The sequence below is a fragment of the Capricornis sumatraensis genome, chromosome 21, assembly GCF_032405125.1.
Source record: "Capricornis sumatraensis isolate serow.1 chromosome 21, serow.2, whole genome shotgun sequence".
NCBI lineage: Eukaryota > Metazoa > Chordata > Mammalia > Artiodactyla > Bovidae > Capricornis > Capricornis sumatraensis.
This window is the reverse complement of record NC_091089.1, coordinates 9,831,543-9,849,198: the sequence shown is the minus strand read 5'-3', so window position 1 is coordinate 9,849,198 and position 17,656 is coordinate 9,831,543. Positions and strand designations below refer to the sequence as shown.

Here is a 17,656-nt window from a genome sequence, read left to right as displayed (position 1 = left end):
AATTTACAAAATATAATTTTTAAGAGTGGTTGTGTTTAACAACTAACTTGCAAAAATTCAGATAATTTAACCAACAGCTCTCAAAAAAGGTGGTCCTAGCTGGCTCCAGCACACCACTGAAAAAGGCAAATTAGATATCCAAATTGTGAGAGCTACGCTAAACGAGCGTCCACATTTTACAAACTCATATAAACCTCGCATTTTGAAAACTGCACACTTTCTGTTTAACAGAAAGTTATACATTTTATACTAAAGTCATATGAAGACTGAAATGTAAAATTGCTGGCAGCAGCTATTTATCAGTCTTGTTTCAAATGCAGCCATCTGCTACCAGTTAAACATGTTAAATTTACAGGCCAGGGTTTTTCAGTAACTACCAAAGGACCTCCACATGGTTATCAACTTCATGAAATTCAGAGTAAAAATATCAATGAGATAATTTACTTAAGAACAAAACAAAGGCAAAAGCAAATAAAACAGCCAGGGTTACCAAGGCTTTAATCAATTCCCTGATATCTCAGCTCATTTATAATATGAACAGGATAAGCATTCAGTTTGTTTACCCCATCTTATCCTAATCACTTACTTTTGTAAGATAAACTAAGATTTTCTATGATAGGACCGAAAAATAGAATAACGTTAATATCTATAAAAAATTATAACAATTTATTTATAACTCCAAACTGCAGTAATTACGTTCAAATTTTCTCTTTTGCTGTTATAAGATATGCATTACAGATAATTAAAAATCCTTAAGTTTTTCTTTCTAAAATCACATTTCTCTCTCACAATACCGACAATAAGAACACATGCTCTTATCTTAAATGTATGGAGGGGAACCCAAATATGATCCAGTCTAGGTCTCTGAGCTGACACTGACCTGCTTAGTGTGGTGTGCCAAGACAAGGACTTCAGGGTAACCCCACAGGGGCCAGTGCCGCCCTTGAAAGACAATCTGTCATTTAGAAGATAAAAACTCATCCTTGTGAGGGCAGCCCTCACTTCCCTGTGGCCTGCAGCCTGAACGATGGAGCGGAGACAGTCCTTGAGTCCACTAGGTGTGTGGGTCATCTTCAGAGTAAGGGTGTCCTCGGTGGATAACTTCAGTGTATCTAAAAATCTTAACAAAGAGCAACAGAAGCTATTTAAATAAAAGCTCACAATTATTTTTAAACTAGCTCCCCCAAATTCTGTTTTATCTTTGTTTCCTTTTAATTAAAGGGTGACTCATGACCAAAAGAAAATCTGACGTGTATCTATCAATATTAGGGTTTTACAGTAGCTTAAGGGTGTTTATACTGACATTTTACTGCTTAGAGAGATACAAAGTAATTTTCATTCAAAAGAAAACATTAATTTCCAATATATTTAAAAGTCATCACCATCACAGTAATGATGACAAATGCACATAGACTTATTAAACTTTTACACTAACCCAGAGCACTTTTCCTAGTGAATTAATCAATCAACTAACCCAACTTTATACAACCTCTAAAACAGCAGAGAACAATGTGTTGAAATTCCTTTGTGTGATAGTTTTTTTAAAGGCATGAATACACACAACCTATAAAACAAAGTAAAAATTATTATCTTCAGTGAAAAAGCAGATGACCATAAGCAAAAAAACTACTTGATCTAAAGGAAAAATAAGGACTAATTAAATTAATTAAATGTGAATGCTTTTCTACATGTGTCACACTTACTCCTGGATTTCAGCTTCGGAGTTCACTTGCTTCAACACACTGTCACTCCCATGATACCACGACAGGTTCCAAGCCATCCTCAGCATATCTGATACCGGCTTCATGGCCAAAGAGTCAGCAGATAATGGCAGCACCATGGAGTAAGGACTCACGGCATGGTGGCCAAGTACATGCACTGGTAGATGATACCTGAAGAAAAGGAATAAAAATAATCACGAACTTTTAAATTCTTAAATGCTACTCAAAAGGGTGAGCCACAAAGGAGAGTTAGTTCTATGCCTCCCACTTTACAATAACACGATTGTAATCTCTCTCATGATCCCGATTTTGAGCAGTTGTCATGCTTTATCCTTCTGCCCTACTCCAAACTTCCCAAAACACTTGATTAAACAATTTCCTGAGCATTTACCACAGTAGGACTTCCCTGGTGGCTCAGACAGTAAAGCGTCTGTCTACAATGCAGGAGACCTGGGTTCCATCCCTGGGTCGGGAAGATCCACTGGAGAAGAAAATGGCAATCCACTCCAGTACTATTGCCTGGAAAATCCCATGGACAGAGGAGCCTGGTCCATGGGGTCGCAAAGAGTCGGACACAACTGAGCGACTTCACTTTGTTGCATTAGAGTTGTTTGCAGAGGGAACTGACACCCCCCGAAATCAAGGCCCATGGCTACAGTGAACAACACATACATGGTGTTCAACTGAAACACAAATGTCTACTGTATGCTAACAATGTACGTTACCTTTTATTCAGTTACATGGCATGGCAGCATGATATCCATTTTACACATTATCAAAATGAGACTTACAGAGGCTAAATGAATCGCCTGTGTTCACAGCAGTCAATAACGGACAGAATCACAACTTAACTATTTTCGCTTGAGAACACAGTGGCATCATCAATAAATTCAATCACTCTGTGTTACCAAGAGAACCTAGAAATATTTTTAGACCTAAGAAATATTCAATAGCAGCCTCTCTTAAAGTTAATTTCACAGTGTTTAACAGTACAGCAATGTCTAGCATCTCACATGTTAAAGAAGAATTTTGCTAATAAAATAAATCCCAAATTCCTAATTCACATATTTGTAACTGTCAGGTAAACACCCTTGAGTAGGATTTCTAAGAGGAACTTTAGCATGCTTCTTCACTTCAAGCATCTCAATGAAAGAGGCTAAGGTAGGACTCTGTATACAAATGAGACTGCACAATTTAAGAAAAGATAAATTTCAAAAATTGGAATTTTCCTTAGGAGTAACCAGGGCTCCTCAGAGAAATGGCTAACGCGAGGTCTGAGATAGGGAAATCAAAGGTGAATGATGGACGTGCCTGGTGGGGATCCAGAAGTTGTTTTCATATACGTGGTATGGAGCGGCAGGGATTGCCACATTGGAGCTGGGAGGGTGAATCACTTTGGTGGTTCCAGTGCACCACTCTGCAATACTGTTTAGGAGCCCAAGAGTCGGACACGACTTAGTGACTAAACCACCACCACCACTAAAGTTAAACGTGCAAATACTCTCTGAACCATATATGTTCAAGAATATTCTTAGCAGTTATTTATTCATAGTAGCCCCAAACAGAAAACAACCCAGTGTCCATCAGTGGTAGAATGTAAACCTCACAGCTGTGTACTCTCACACAGAATACTACAGAGCAATGAAACAAAACCCAACAGTGCTTCCTGACATGACACACACACATCTCCCCAAGTTGAACAAAAGAAGCAAAAGACAAGAATATACTTTATAAAGTGCAAGAACAATGCATAATAACAGAAATTAAAGTAGAATTACCTTTGTGGGCACAGGAAGGTAAGGAAGAAGCATGAAAGTGGTTTCCGGCATGCTAATGATATTTTGTACCTTAATCTGTGTGTTAGATACGTGCATGTATTTATCAGGAAAAATTTATGATTTGTAAACTTTGTGTACACTTCCATAAAAACAACTTACTTTTTAAAAAGTCTAAAGAAAGATGAATACCAAATATAATTCATGACCTGATTGGATCTTGCTTTAAAAAAAAAAAAACCCATGAAGGATATTTTGGATATAATTAGAGAAACTGGATCAAATTACAGAATTACTTTTGATTTTCTTAAATGTGACCATTCACGGTACAGTGGTTATATAAGATAATGTCTTTATTTAAGGAGGTATACGTTGGAGTAATTGGGAGGGAAGTAAGATTATGTCTGAAACTTATCTTTAAACTGGTTGGGGAAAAAGATTACATAAAAATAAATAAATGTATTGAAAGAGCTGGAGAGAGGGAGGGAGGGAGGAAGGAAGACCTACATCTTAACAGTTGCTGAATGTAGACTGCAGGGTATGCGAGTGTTCACTGCGCGGTTCTCTCAAGCTTTCCGTAGACATGAACAGCATCAAACCAAACGTCTGGTGATGGGGGATGCACACCTACTGAGCCCTCAGAAGCCCCCCTACGAAGGAGACGTGAAAGTGCTACAAGACGTGATGAAAAGCTAGATGAAACTTTAACAAACCACAGAGTCTTGTTTCCCTTTCAGTACCAGTATTTTACCTTCGAGAAAATCAAAGGAAGAAATTCTTTACCTTCTAGAAACTGAAACAGGCAGACTGAAGACTGATGGTGAAGACGGTGTGCAGGAAGGACTCTCAGACCTATTTCACAGCAGAAACAGAAAAGCAAAGAGACAACTGAGTGGACCGTCGTCATGTCAAACAAACACAACCCGCTTCCCTCCTCGACCAACGCTCAGATCAAGAGCTGCTCCTGACTCTGTCATTGACTCCAGTTACAGCACGGCGCCACTGCCCAACCTACTTATAAGGAGCAAACAGTGCTTTTCTTTAAGAAGTCCATATAAGAAATGACTCAGACGATGCAAGTGCTATCTGGCAGGTGGCCTCCGTGTCTCCCTCCCAGTAATCCTGCTGAAGGTCAATGTTAATCATATGCTACCATCCTAAACATCTTCCCCAGGGTTTTTTTAATTAGTCAAGGAAAAAAAAAAAAAAACCACAAAATTGAGAGTATATACTAAAAAATGCATTTATGATAGAATTTACTATAGTAATTATTAAATTTTGTACTTAGTAATGTTCAAAAGTAAAGTTCAGGGTGACTTTTTGAGCCAATGTGCTTTTTAATACTGCTACTCAAACCAAAAATCATACCACATACCATGGAAAGCATAAGCTTCCTAAGTCAGAAAGTTCCATGTATTGCTACAAGACTGCATCAGAAACCTTAGACAGATATTTCAGAGCAAAATTCGTTTAATAGCTCACCACATATCCATTCTTGATACTTCATCAAATAACAGAAGACAAAACAATGCTCCAACTTCAGTCACAATGGTACAATCTTCGTGAAATATCAAGGAAACTGAGAAATAAAAAGAAGCATAACTTTTATATTTTCATCTCAAAAAAGAACAAACCTCAAATTTAAAATATCTTAACTCAAAAAGAAGAGATGCCATTCTCAGAGAAATGCAATGTTAACCCAGACAAACTAACATTACTAGAACAGTGGCTCTCAACCTTTCAAATCGATGCAAATCTCTGCAGGGCTTGTTAATAGAGGTTAATAGAGTACACTTGGAGGATACAGACACTACTGGTCTAGCACACAGCATGCAGTCAACGAATGTCTGCTGAGTAACGAATTTTCCTTGTTGAGTACCTAGGTAAAAAACTAACTTTGCCCTGAAACTAAATTCATTAATGAGAGATATTATCATTTATTCTCAGACTCAATTAAGTAATGATTGGAAATATCAATGAGACAGAAAAAGTATTAAAAAGGGTACAGATTATGTTAGCTTAGAAATCGCCTTTGAATCTAATAGGCACTCATAATTAGTTGACTGCTTGAATAATTTAAATCAAAATCATAAAGAAATGGTAAACTGGAATTAAGTTCTGCTGAATGACATTAATAGGAAGATAACAATTAATGCGATGAAAGATAACTACAGATCTATAACTGCTACTCTTCCACATCAATCTATAAAAAAATTATAAACTTTTACACACTACTCAAAATATATGAGGCCGAACACTCTGAGTCTCTACAACTTTACCTGGTTAGCAGCTTTATCAATATTATTTAAACTGTGTCCTATTAACTTGACAAGCAGGAATTATTAGAAAACAAGAAAATGCTAAAATAAAATGACTATATTCTAAGGATATTTTGAACATAAGTGTCATTTATCTCTTAATATGTTTAATAACTGACAAAGTTGAGCATATTGAGACATCCAATCAAGACATTTCTCGTAGAATATTTAAAAGCAGTAGCCTACACTTCTAGGAAAGAAAACAGCATATAATGTTACCAAGCTCTCTACTGAGAACAGTCAGAAAAGGCAAGAAAAATTTAAAAAGAGAACAAAACTACATGGAGTTTTCCCATCTAAATACACTACTCAATTACAACCAAACTGAAAGGGGTTAAAAAAAAAAAACACACTTTATAAAATGTAATATAATACACTGATGCTCAGAGCCATTGAGGATGGTCTAGCTCCCACTCTGCACAGACTGGGTGTATATAACTCAGGCCAGTTTAAGGATGTAAGCGGTTATCTCAGCAAAGCATCAGATCTAAAGGCAAAAAATAAAACAAAAGAGAGGAAACAGATGCTGGAAAGAAGGCAGTGGTGACATGAGCTTTAGCCCATCGCTTTGTGGGTGAGAGCAGACCACTCCTGATGGCTACCTCACCGTGCAGGGAGCCGCCAGAGGCTTCAGCCCTCCCAGCTGTGAGGCCTACTCTGAAACAGGATTTTAAGAAAATTTCCACAAAAGTGTTAAACATTTTCCACTGCGATGGATTCTTTTACCGGCATACCCACTTTGGTATTCTGTTAGTAAAGTAGAAAGTAAATGTCACCTACAGTTAAAGAATAAACACTTAAAGCTTAAGACTGAGCTCCTTACTATCAGAATTTATGTACCTCTGAAGAGCAGGGTCAGGACAGAAGTCTGCTGGGACAGAGAAACTCGCAGGACCGGGTCGGCGCAGAGGACCTTCCTCAGGAGCGTGAGGCTCGGCTGAGCCAGGCACTCCACCACCTGGCCGGCAGGGGAAACACAGTTGTCTATGGTCATCAGTTTTAAGATGAGATAAAATATACTTTGCATATGTGTGTGCGTGCGTGTGTGCTCAGTCACGTTCCGCTCTGTGACCCCACAGACTGCAGCCCGCCAGGCTCCTCTGTCCATGGGATTCTCCAGGCAAGAATACTGGAGTGGGTTGCCATTTCCTCCTCCAGGGGAATCTTCCCGACCCAGGGATCAAACCTGCATTACAGGCAGATTCTTTCCAGCTGTGCCACCTGGGAAGCTCCAATATAACACTATCTTATTCTAAATTCATGCTTTTTCACCAAAATTATGTGAAACTAAAATGCAAACAGTAAGAATTGTTTTCCACTAAAAATAAGTTTTGTATATACTTATGCTTATACATCTAATATAAATTTTAAGGTTACTTTTCCTTTAGAGACCTCACTTCTAAGAAATTAAAAAAAAAAAAGAACAGGTTGTGGGTGTTATTCGAGACTGACATTCCAAGAACTCATCCAAATCCAGGTGAATTCATTTCAAATTTAATTAATAAAAACAGCAGTCTGTAAAAATATGTCTTACCTCACCATCCTGACCCACACATTCACTTAAATACTCAATTATCTTGTCAACTAGGTGCAATTTTTTCACCACAGCATGCATTTTGATATCTGTAGACCAAAAAAAAAAAAAAGTTACTAAAAATTAAAGAACATCTTCTATAGTCTTAAAAATACAGAACAGACATCTACACAACTTTCAAACTGTTAAAAATAGCTGAAAATTAGAGGATGACAGCTTCAACTTTTTACTTTATACACATCTCAACAATTTGAAAACTTTTAAGTAACAAGCACATCTTCTATAATGTAAAGAAACTATTTAAAAAGAATCATTAAATGAACTAGCCAGATTCTGAAAAGTACTAGAATTTTAAGCATACAAATGACTCCTTTAATTTGTACATGGAAAATTATTTTTGGTTCTTTCATTGGTATTTCTTCTCTTTTCCAAATCCATCATCTCAAAACGTTTAGATTCTCCACAAGCGAATGTGTAAATATCACTTGCAACATGATTTTTCTATTAACACAAGTTCTTTAATCTCAAACTCTTAATAGCAAACACAAAAGAAAGGGTCTGTAATATATTCTACATATTTCTAAAGAACTTAAACATATTCATGCGGATATGTGTGCACACACTGCATGGTCTGAGTGTCTGTGTCCTCTCAGAGCCCATCTGTGTGAAAGCCAGTCTCCAAGGTGGAGGTTCCAGGAAGTGGGGCTTCTGGGAGGTCACCAATCATGAGGGTGGAGGCTTCGTGAATGAGATTGGTGTCCTGATAAACAGAGGAGAGCTTTGTTGCCCCTTCTCCATGTAAGGACACAGGAGGAAGACAGCCAACTATGAACCAAGAAACGGGCCCTCACCAGACACTGAACGTAAGCACCGTAACCTTGGACTTTCAGCCTCCAGAGCTGTGAGAATAAGTTTCTGTTGTTTATAAATCACCCAGTCTGTGGTATTCTATTAAAAAGCCGCCCTAAAACATTAAGACGTATACACACACAGGTACTAGAGACATCATTAGGACCAAAAACTCTCATTGCTTCTAAGTTAGATATAAGTATTTCATAACTTGCAGACAAATTTTCTTAATTTGTCCTCCTATATTCTCATTAAGGAAAAACATACAAACATAAAGTTGATATTGAATTAGTAGCTATCACTGTAACTGTCTTCCACTGCCACTTTAAAAGGCAGCTCCACTACCCTCCAATACAGTGCATACCAAATTATGAGCTTTCTTTTTGAAATATTAGACGATACCAAAAGAATACTCTCTAAAAGCTTTTTTTAATCTTCTTAGCATAGGCTTTCCACATTTGCTTGAGCCTGATTTTCTGTAGTTTCAACTACTGTTATTAAAACCACAAATATGTTGAATATGCCTTTCCATGTTACTCTCTCATCCCAATCAGGATGGTAACATTCACCATATCCCACCTTCCAAGTTGAAAAAAAATACTTTTATGTAAATGCAAAGGTACTTCTTTCAAACATTAACAATAAATTACAGACATCACATATAGGAAAAAACTAAAAACTAAGAATTACAACACTACAAACAAGGTAAGAGTACATTCTGCTACTTCTTTTTAAAAATAATTCTTTAAAGAAAATACATAGTTACAGTACATTATTTTTCTTACCTACCCAAAAAGTACAATTTATTTCTTTAAGCAAGATGGAACAAACAGAACACAACGTACTAGGTAAAGTGAGAAAGGAAGATGCAATTTACTGTTTGAATTTATATCAACATTTTAAAAGGAAGATAATCTTATCAAATGACATTCCACAGGGCAAATAATGATAATCTAAACAGGAGGTCAGCAAACTTTTATCTGTAAAGAAATAGATAGTAAATATATCAGGCTTTGTGGGCCACATATGGCCTTTGTTGCACATGTGTTAAAAACATAAACATCACCCTTAACTTGAAGGCTGTTAAGAAAAACAGGCCACAGGTCAGAATGGCCTACAAACCACAGTTTGCCAATCCCCGGCACTACTGTATGCAGCAACCTGAAAGTCCATTCTCAGCAGCATGTTCCTTAGACAGTACCTTGCATAATCACCACTAACTGCTCTGCGGCTGACTTTCTCAAAACAAGATCAATATCATCTGAGACAAAGATTTCATACACCTTTTCAACAGTCTCCAACTGAAAACCAAAAAGAAAAAAGAAAATTATTTTTTCATCTACTTCCAATTCTCCAGTAAAATTCTACAGAATTCAATAGTTCATACCATAAAACGAAAAGCTCAAAAGCCAACTTATTTAAGTAATCGATATATTTATATTTGGAAGAAAGATGTGCTAGGTCAGAGAGGGAGTTAGGATCTAAAACAAAGAGTCATCATGTCAAATAAGCCTCTCCTCTTGATGTACATTTTTGCCAGGAAGTCATTCACAACCCATTAGCAGCCACTTCTAACTATTTCAAAGAAAATATTCAAGTTATACAACATCACTCCAGGTGGTAGCCTGCTAGCCTGAGAACAGTGACCCAAGATATGTGAGTCAACCCCAGTGTGACTCGGGGTTTCTCTGCTGCTCCCAGAGGCCACCAGCTGGAGTTCCCCTGGCCCGCTCCCGTTCCCCTCTAAAGCACCCTGGAGCAGCTCTCCGACCAGCCCCTGCCCCGTACCAGTCCCCAAACGTCGCTTCCTGCCAGGAGAGAGTCTAAGGACGCAAAACATAACAGGAGCAGGGGAGAGAAAAGGACACAGATCACACTCTTCCTTCCTCCCACCCACTGCCATCTGCAGCCCTAATGTGGACTCGGGAAAGAGAGTTCTAGGAGCCACTCCTTCCCCCACACCACACACAGGGCCAGGAGTGACACGAGGGGCTCAGTACACAGGATGACCCCAACAGGACCTGGTATACGGTCCATGGAAGGTTCTCCAACCACCTGTCAGGACCATGACATGGCCCCAAACACTCAGGGTAGGAGAACGCTGAGCGTGTTTCCCCATTTAAAAATCCACTGTATTATGTGTGGCTCTACAGCACTGACACAGGCCTCAAGGGCTGGTCTAGACTTAAATAAAACCGCTGGACTGCACACTTGGAGTCACAGGAGAAGCTATGAAACCTGGGAATGAACCAATGAAGATAACCGACAGCAAGCTGTTACTGATCCCACAAGTCTGCCATGATTCGGGTGTAGCCCTGGGCAGACAGGAGATGAAGGCTAAACCTCTGAAGAGAGGGGAAAAGCCAAAGATTCAGAAAAAGAGATTAACAAAAATATCTCAGAACCACTGTAATATTTAAGAGAAACTGCCTTTGACTTCTATATTATTTTCCTGTGATGAAAAGGCTGAAAAATTTTATCACAGGAATATTTTCTTTTTTGAATATTTCCAAGAGAAGAGAAAAAATAATTTTTATGTCAGTGACGTTTGTTTTTAAGAGTCATCACAGAATTTCTTTCCTCGAGATTAGCCTTATGCTGTGTTTAAGATTCTATTCAAATGAATTTGCCTTTCCAGCATATATTCTCAATGAAAAGGGACATGATGCCTGGCATACAGTGGGCAGTGAAGAAATATCTGTTCAATAAACAAATGTATCCAGAAGCCAGAAAAAGCCAGGATACAACTTCAACTTCACACGTGAAGCTACCCCTTCTCTCCCTATCTGATGTATAATGGAATAAAGAATGTAACACAAAATAAATCACACAGTTATAAACAAATGAATAAACTTGAAAGTTAGAGTCACCTTAATCATCAGTTCTCTTCGGTCATCCAATTTGAGTTCAATAGGTTTTTTCACAATAAATAAATTAGTAACTCTGGAGAGAACTCTGGCGTCTATTGAAGGGCGCTTGGTATCAGCCCCCTCTTCCCTTGTAAGGTAAGATGCTAAGAGCTTTAATGCCAGCACCCGGACCCTGCAGAAACAAAGTCTTTAAGTCAATATTTTGTAACATAAACTGAATATAAATGGCTGAAAAAAAATAAGTATAGAAATTAGAAAGGCCCATAATCACAAAGAATCATCACAAATCAACACAATTATCAGCTATGTTTATGCTTCCCTTGTGGCTTAGAAGGTAAAGAATGTGCTTGCAATGCTGGAGACACAGGTTTGATCCCTGGGTTGGGACGATGCCCTGGAGAAGGAAATGGATACTCACTCTAGTACTCTTGCCTTGAGAATTCCATTGACAAAGGAGCCTGGCAGGCTACAGTCCATGGGGTCACAAAGAGCAGACATGACTGAGTGACTTTCACTTTTTCATTTTCTACTATACTGAAATTATATATGACGTTTTACTTTTCCTATTAAAATATTTACTGTATATCTACAATTATTCTTGCATTTTATATTTATAAATAGGCAGCAGAAATAAAGAATAATTGATAATTACAAGAGAAGATGCAGACTCACTGTGACTGCAAACTTCAGTCAATATCGCCTCAACTCCAAATTAAAAATCCTGACTCCAGCCTCCATGTCAAGTGATTTACCTCAATCAATCATGAAAACTATCACAGGCGCAGGAACACAGTCCAGACAACAGGCCAAACCTTCAGGAGAGTAATCACATTAATAGCTAAAGTGAGATATTTGGAGTGAAATGGATCCCCTCAAATATGAAAATGCAAATACTTCTAGCTCCCATCAAAACTCTATTTTATCTGGACTTGATTAGCTTTAAAGCCAGTTGAGCGGGAAGGTAGAAGATTTCAAGAAAAGGCTGACTGCTGCACACTATTAGTTCAATTCAGTTGCTCAAGTCGTATCCGACTCTTTGCGACCCCATGAACCGCAGCACGCCAGGCCTCCCTGTCCATCACCAACTGAAATGGAAAACTAGAACCATCAAGTGAACAAGCAGCAATGAGTTGGAGAATACTGAGACAGGTTCTTCAACTACATGGACACTGGGACATTCTAAGCGGTAATCCAAGTTCCAGGTTTCAGGTTCCACTTGGGAGACTACAGTTAATACCTGCACACCCACGCAGGCCTCCCTCCCACAGCAAGCCTGTGTTTCGCCACCCTGAAGTCCCCGTCACTGATCTCGCTTTGTTACAATTAGTGATGAAGTATGACTGACACGATCTCTCCTCTCAGTTACATGCCCAGTTCTAGAAGGGCCGTGTCATGCCTGTGTAGTGTGCTGCCAGGTTACAGCCAACCACAGTCCTCAAATGCTCCCCAAATCAACAGAAAGCAGGAATTTACTGTATTACGAGCAGGTACCATCTTTGAAGGGCAAATATTTGCTCAAGATGGTGTGGGAAGGCAGGCAAAGCTCCCTCTCCCCTCTGCTGTGTCACCCACATAACGCTCTTCCTTTGGGCCCATGCTCTGCATTAGTGTCTGGGGTCACTGGTGCAGGGGCAGCCACCACCCTCAGGGAAAAGGCTAAAGGGGAACACGGCAAGCATGGATTTATGCATCTCTTCCTCTGGGAGACAAACTTCGCATTTTCTGGTTTAGCAAGAGCACCAGAATCCGATTATTGCCCCACACTTATTTCTTTCAATGAATGTATTTTGAGCATATTTATGCCCAAGGTGGTCAATGAAGGTCTGAGGATGTAAAGATTAGCCAGGAGACAGCGTTCCTGCCTAATAGAGTTTATGGTCTGGTGAGATGAGAGAGGATTAGTCAAATAATGAAAACAATTACACACTGATTTACACTGCTTTGAGCTCTGTGTAACTGAGAATTACCTTACCCGAGCCCTTGGCTCCTGGGAGGGGATCTCTAAGCCACTATAATGTCCTGCCTGAGAACAGCGTTTCTGTTTACCTGGAGAGTTTGGGCTGGGAAAGGCGATCCAGAAATAAACATCTGTTTTGCTAAATCACCAAATTTGAGGAAGGGAGTACTAAATGAGCACAGTAGTAAGAAAGACACTGCCTAGGGAGCACCTGCAGAAGCCCGATCCCAAGGAGCACACGCACACTGACCCCGTCTGCCCCACCCGCTCCAGCAGCACCCACAGCTTCCTCTCTGCACGATGCACATGCTCTTACAATCTCCCTAATTTCCTCCTTCCATTCTCTTATTGTTTTACTTTATTTCATCTACTTCCTTATTTTGTCATCTGACTGCCTGTTGACAAAGAAGCCACTGTATCATCCTGACTAGGTTAAGGGGAAAACAAAATTACCCATCGTCAAGAGAACGTCTTGTCTATGTCCCCCAGCCTTTCCAGCCTTTCCTTTCTCGTCATCACTGCTGATCCATCTGGACATTTAAGTGTTTTTTCTCTTCTTGGTGAGGGAAAATCTAACCCCTGCTATACCAAGAGAGTAACAGAAGATTCATGCTGCACTGACCGAGAAGGAAGAAAGACAATCCTTCTCTCCTCTTCTCCTTTTAGTTAAAATGACACATAAATAGTGGAGGAGAGGGCACTTCTTCAGTTTGCCTAGTAAGAGGACAAGCTAAACAAGATGAAAATATACCCACACGCTCGTAAGCTCCAGGAACTGGTGATGGACAGGGAAGCCTGGCATGACACAGTCCATGGGGTTGCAGAGTCAGACACGTCTGAGTGGCTGAACAGCAACAACAGACCCTGGTATGTGAGGCAACTGGTCCACCACACTTTCATGAAAAACTTTAATTTTCAGAAAAAATATTTCATTGGAGAAGTTTCACTCCATGAGGCTAACAATTTCTAAAGAGAAAAGACAGTGCGAACACTCTACAGTTCCTGCATCTGCTTCTCTTCCCGGCTCCACCCCGCCTGCAGCAGCGCTGTGACCAGCAGTGAGCGTGGCGTGGCCACAACACAGGCGGACCAGGCGCCGAGGCTGGAGGAGGATGGGGCACCGAGGAAAGCATCCATAAGACCGCCCATGGGGCCCTCTGATAAGAGAAGCGCTCTCCCTGACCTTCTCTGGTTCCACACAGGTTCACTCATTTCCCAGAATGCTCCCGTGGCGCCGCACACTCAGAGGACCTGCTCTACTTACGAGGGCTTCTTCACCAGCAGGAGCCGCAGCATGGACTTCAGCCGGGCGGCAGAGGGGAGCACCCCTTCGTCGGTCTCTGGACTCTCTCTGCTGAGGTGGAGGATGCATTTCCCCAGAGGGTCTTCAGTGTCGGCGTAGCCCTAACAGATTTCATCAAGAGGCAAGTTATGATTTGACTGTATACATAACATGCTGCTTGATTGTTTACCTTGAAATTAAGAAACTGTGTTGACCTGTCAGGCAACTCACAAATTTCTTTCAATTCAGTTGAATAAGGACTTTTCAAAATAACCGACATGAAGTAAGAAGCCTACATCCAACTGTATTTAAAAAATAATACTGGAGAACTTCAGCAAAATGTGCCAACCCTCCTGACATGTGCTAATTTTTCTCCAGGAGTCGATCTGTGGGGCTGCCCTGGATGGGGCCCGTGCAGATCTTCAGAGCTGCCCCCTGCACCTCCCACCCCGCACACACAGCAGGAGCGCCTGCAGGAAGACGGGAGCAGTCTTGTGGTGGCCGGAGGCCCCGGCTCTCTCTTCTGAAGGATGGCTCCTGTGAGGGTGAGCCTTTCCCATCTTCCACACCTTCTCATCCAAGGGAGGAGGCCCCTGCATGCCCCTCACTCCTTTACTTGAGCCCAGAAGGGCTGCTAACAAAGCTGGCTCTCTGAGAGCTCAGTAATCAACCTATCACGCTAATCCATACATAAACAAGAAGAATCCATGAAGCCAGTTTCATTCTATCAAGCCTGCTTGAAAAGCTTGGTCAACTTTGCCTATAAGCCTTTACATGAGGCTGAGCTCTATTTTTCACAGTTGGTGCTGAAGGCCAGTGCCTCACTTCTTAACCTCACACCCAGACACACAGCGCCCCAGCGTCTCGTCTCCCCCACGGCGTGAGTTTCAATCAGTCACGCTCACCGACCAGAAACGGTGGCCTAGGCAGGTGAGCACAGAGTACCTGCAGCACGGGGATGACGGGGCACAGGGACTCGATGAACTTATTCCAGGTCGTCGCTGTCACCCTCAGTCGGCCCTGCAGCAGGTGCACCAGGATGGCCTTGGCTGCGGCGCTCACCTGCCCAACAACACGGACAGCAGTCCAGTGAGGTGGCTGCCAAGTCATCTTACGTACCTGGGACACTCCATACAAAGTCTGGAAAGCTGCTCCAGTCAGTACCTCTTCCTTCAGACTTCCTATGTCCACAGCACCATCTTACACTCTTGTCTTCAACCAGACTTTCCCCCTTTTAATGGTTTCCATTTTTATCTTTAAAGTACACTTTCCCACTGAATAAAAATGTTTCTTATGGGAATACTCTTACTACAAGCCTCATCCCTATACCTTACGTGAAAACTTACAGTTTGATCTGAGTTGTCTGAGAAGAAGGATGTCCTATATTTTGAGCCTTATTTTTTTTAAACATTTTTTTAACAACAATTTAACTGAACCCACACATCAAAGACAAGTTTCTTTTTACTTTCTCATCCTACTATCTTGTTACATTAGAATATTACCTTGATTTAGCTGAATATCTACAGAATTACTCTTTTGTATTGACACTTCCTCTTAACATGCCATACCTCATTTTTGGGTTCTTGAATGCCAAATGCAGAGATTTCATACAGAACTTTTGGGTGAAGTAGAAAATGAATTCCATTACAAAGGGAAGACACAGGTTTACTGATATTATGGATGCCTAAACACTCCTGCAAAATAATACAAAAAGTTTTTAAAAATCAGTGACACTGATTTTTCCAAAGGATTCCTCTTTCTTCTCTTTATAATTCAAATCCAATTTTAGTACTTAAGTCACTAAAACTTTTCTTTTAACTGGTAGGAGATAAAGATTCTCTTGACAAGTTTTGAGTCTTCATGACATACCTATTACAAAGTCATACTGCAATGAAACTGAAGAACAGCAGAGATAAGGAAAAGATCTTAAAAGCAGGTAGAGGGGAAAAAAATACAAAGAAATTATAATTTAACTGACAGCAGACTTCTCAACAGTGACAGAAGCCTATCAAGAGCAAAGGAGTATTGGAAAAGTGCTAAGAAAAAACAGCAGTCCATCTATAATTCTATATTTAGCTAATCAATCATTCAGGAGTAAGATGAAATCAAGACATTTTCAAACATGCACTATCATTTACAGACTGTTATTGAAAATACTGAAAAACTTAATTTCAGTAAAAAGTAGACCAAACCTAAATACTTAACTATAAACAGAAGAAAATACATTCAAAGTAAAGAACAGCTAAGATGAACGAACTAGGTAGATTGAATGAAAAGAACAGGCCATAAAAACATGTGTACAGCATGAAATTATTTACTTTAAAAAGGCAGAAACAATAATATATATGATTTATAGAGACATGTATGTAAAACACATGGATGGGAAGGATAAACACCAACTTTTAAGAATAGTTATATTGGTGGCGAAAGGAAAGAAGCCTCAGTTGTAACTAATATTTTTACTTCCCTGCAAAAAAAAATGATAAGTAAAAATGGCAAAATGTACACATTATACCTAGATGGTATTTATAAAAGTATTGAGTGCAAGAGGACATTTTCAAGAGTACATGGGAACATATATATTTTTCTATATTGTCCTTTGTACAGTGTTCTTTTCAATATCAAAATAGTTAATATTTATGTACTACTCTATCCTAAAATATTTTATACTTTAAAATATAGGAAATATTTGTTTCAAAAGAAAGAAAAGAAAAATATTACTAAGAAAACAGATCTGAAACTGCAAAATTTAAGCTGTAATAACCTAAAACTTTTCCTCTGCATAGAAATCACTTTGAATACTTGATAGAAGTCAACTTTCCCTTACAATTTTTCCATCATTAAATAATACAACATAAATGTAATTCTTTTTTTTTTTTTAAATCTTTAATTCTTACACGTGTTCCCAAACATGAACCCCCCTCCCACCTCCCTCCCCATAACATCTCTCTGGGTCATCCCCATGCACCAGCCCCAAGCATGCTGTATCCTGCGTCAGACATAGACTGGCGATTCAATTCTTACATGATAGTATACATGATAGAATGCCATTCTCCCAAATCATCCCACTCTCTCCCTCTCCCTCTGAGTCCAAAAGTCCATTATACACCGCTGTGTCTTTTTTCCTGTCTTGCATACAGGGTCGTCATTGCCATCTTTCTAAATTCCATATATACGTGTTAGTATACTGTATTGGTGTTTTTCTTTCTGGCTTACTTCACTCTGTATAATCGGCTCCAGTTTCATCCATCTCATCAGAACTGATTCAAATGAATTCTTTTTAACGGCTGAGTAATACTCCATTGTGTACATGTACCAAAGCTTTCTTATCCATTCATCTGCTGATGGAC

At 39.7% G+C, this 17,656-nt stretch overlaps 1 protein-coding gene across 1 annotated transcript in view; it reads right to left on the bottom strand.

The window, feature by feature from the left end:
* Window positions 1-17,656, bottom strand: part of RTTN (rotatin) — a 108,944-nt gene that overhangs the window by 59,531 nt on the left and 31,757 nt on the right. The window contains exons 15-25 of the mRNA XM_068993831.1: window positions 15,875-16,000; window positions 15,252-15,368; window positions 14,289-14,428; window positions 11,068-11,239; window positions 9,399-9,498; window positions 7,349-7,437; window positions 6,655-6,772; window positions 4,979-5,075; window positions 4,280-4,348; window positions 1,704-1,892; window positions 881-1,120 (exon numbers count right to left, since the gene is read on the bottom strand). Coding sequence (XP_068849932.1) covers window positions 881-1,120; window positions 1,704-1,892; window positions 4,280-4,348; window positions 4,979-5,075; window positions 6,655-6,772; window positions 7,349-7,437; window positions 9,399-9,498; window positions 11,068-11,239; window positions 14,289-14,428; window positions 15,252-15,368; window positions 15,875-16,000 — 1,457 coding nt within the window. The remainder of the gene's footprint in view (window positions 1-880; window positions 1,121-1,703; window positions 1,893-4,279; window positions 4,349-4,978; window positions 5,076-6,654; window positions 6,773-7,348; window positions 7,438-9,398; window positions 9,499-11,067; window positions 11,240-14,288; window positions 14,429-15,251; window positions 15,369-15,874; window positions 16,001-17,656) is intronic.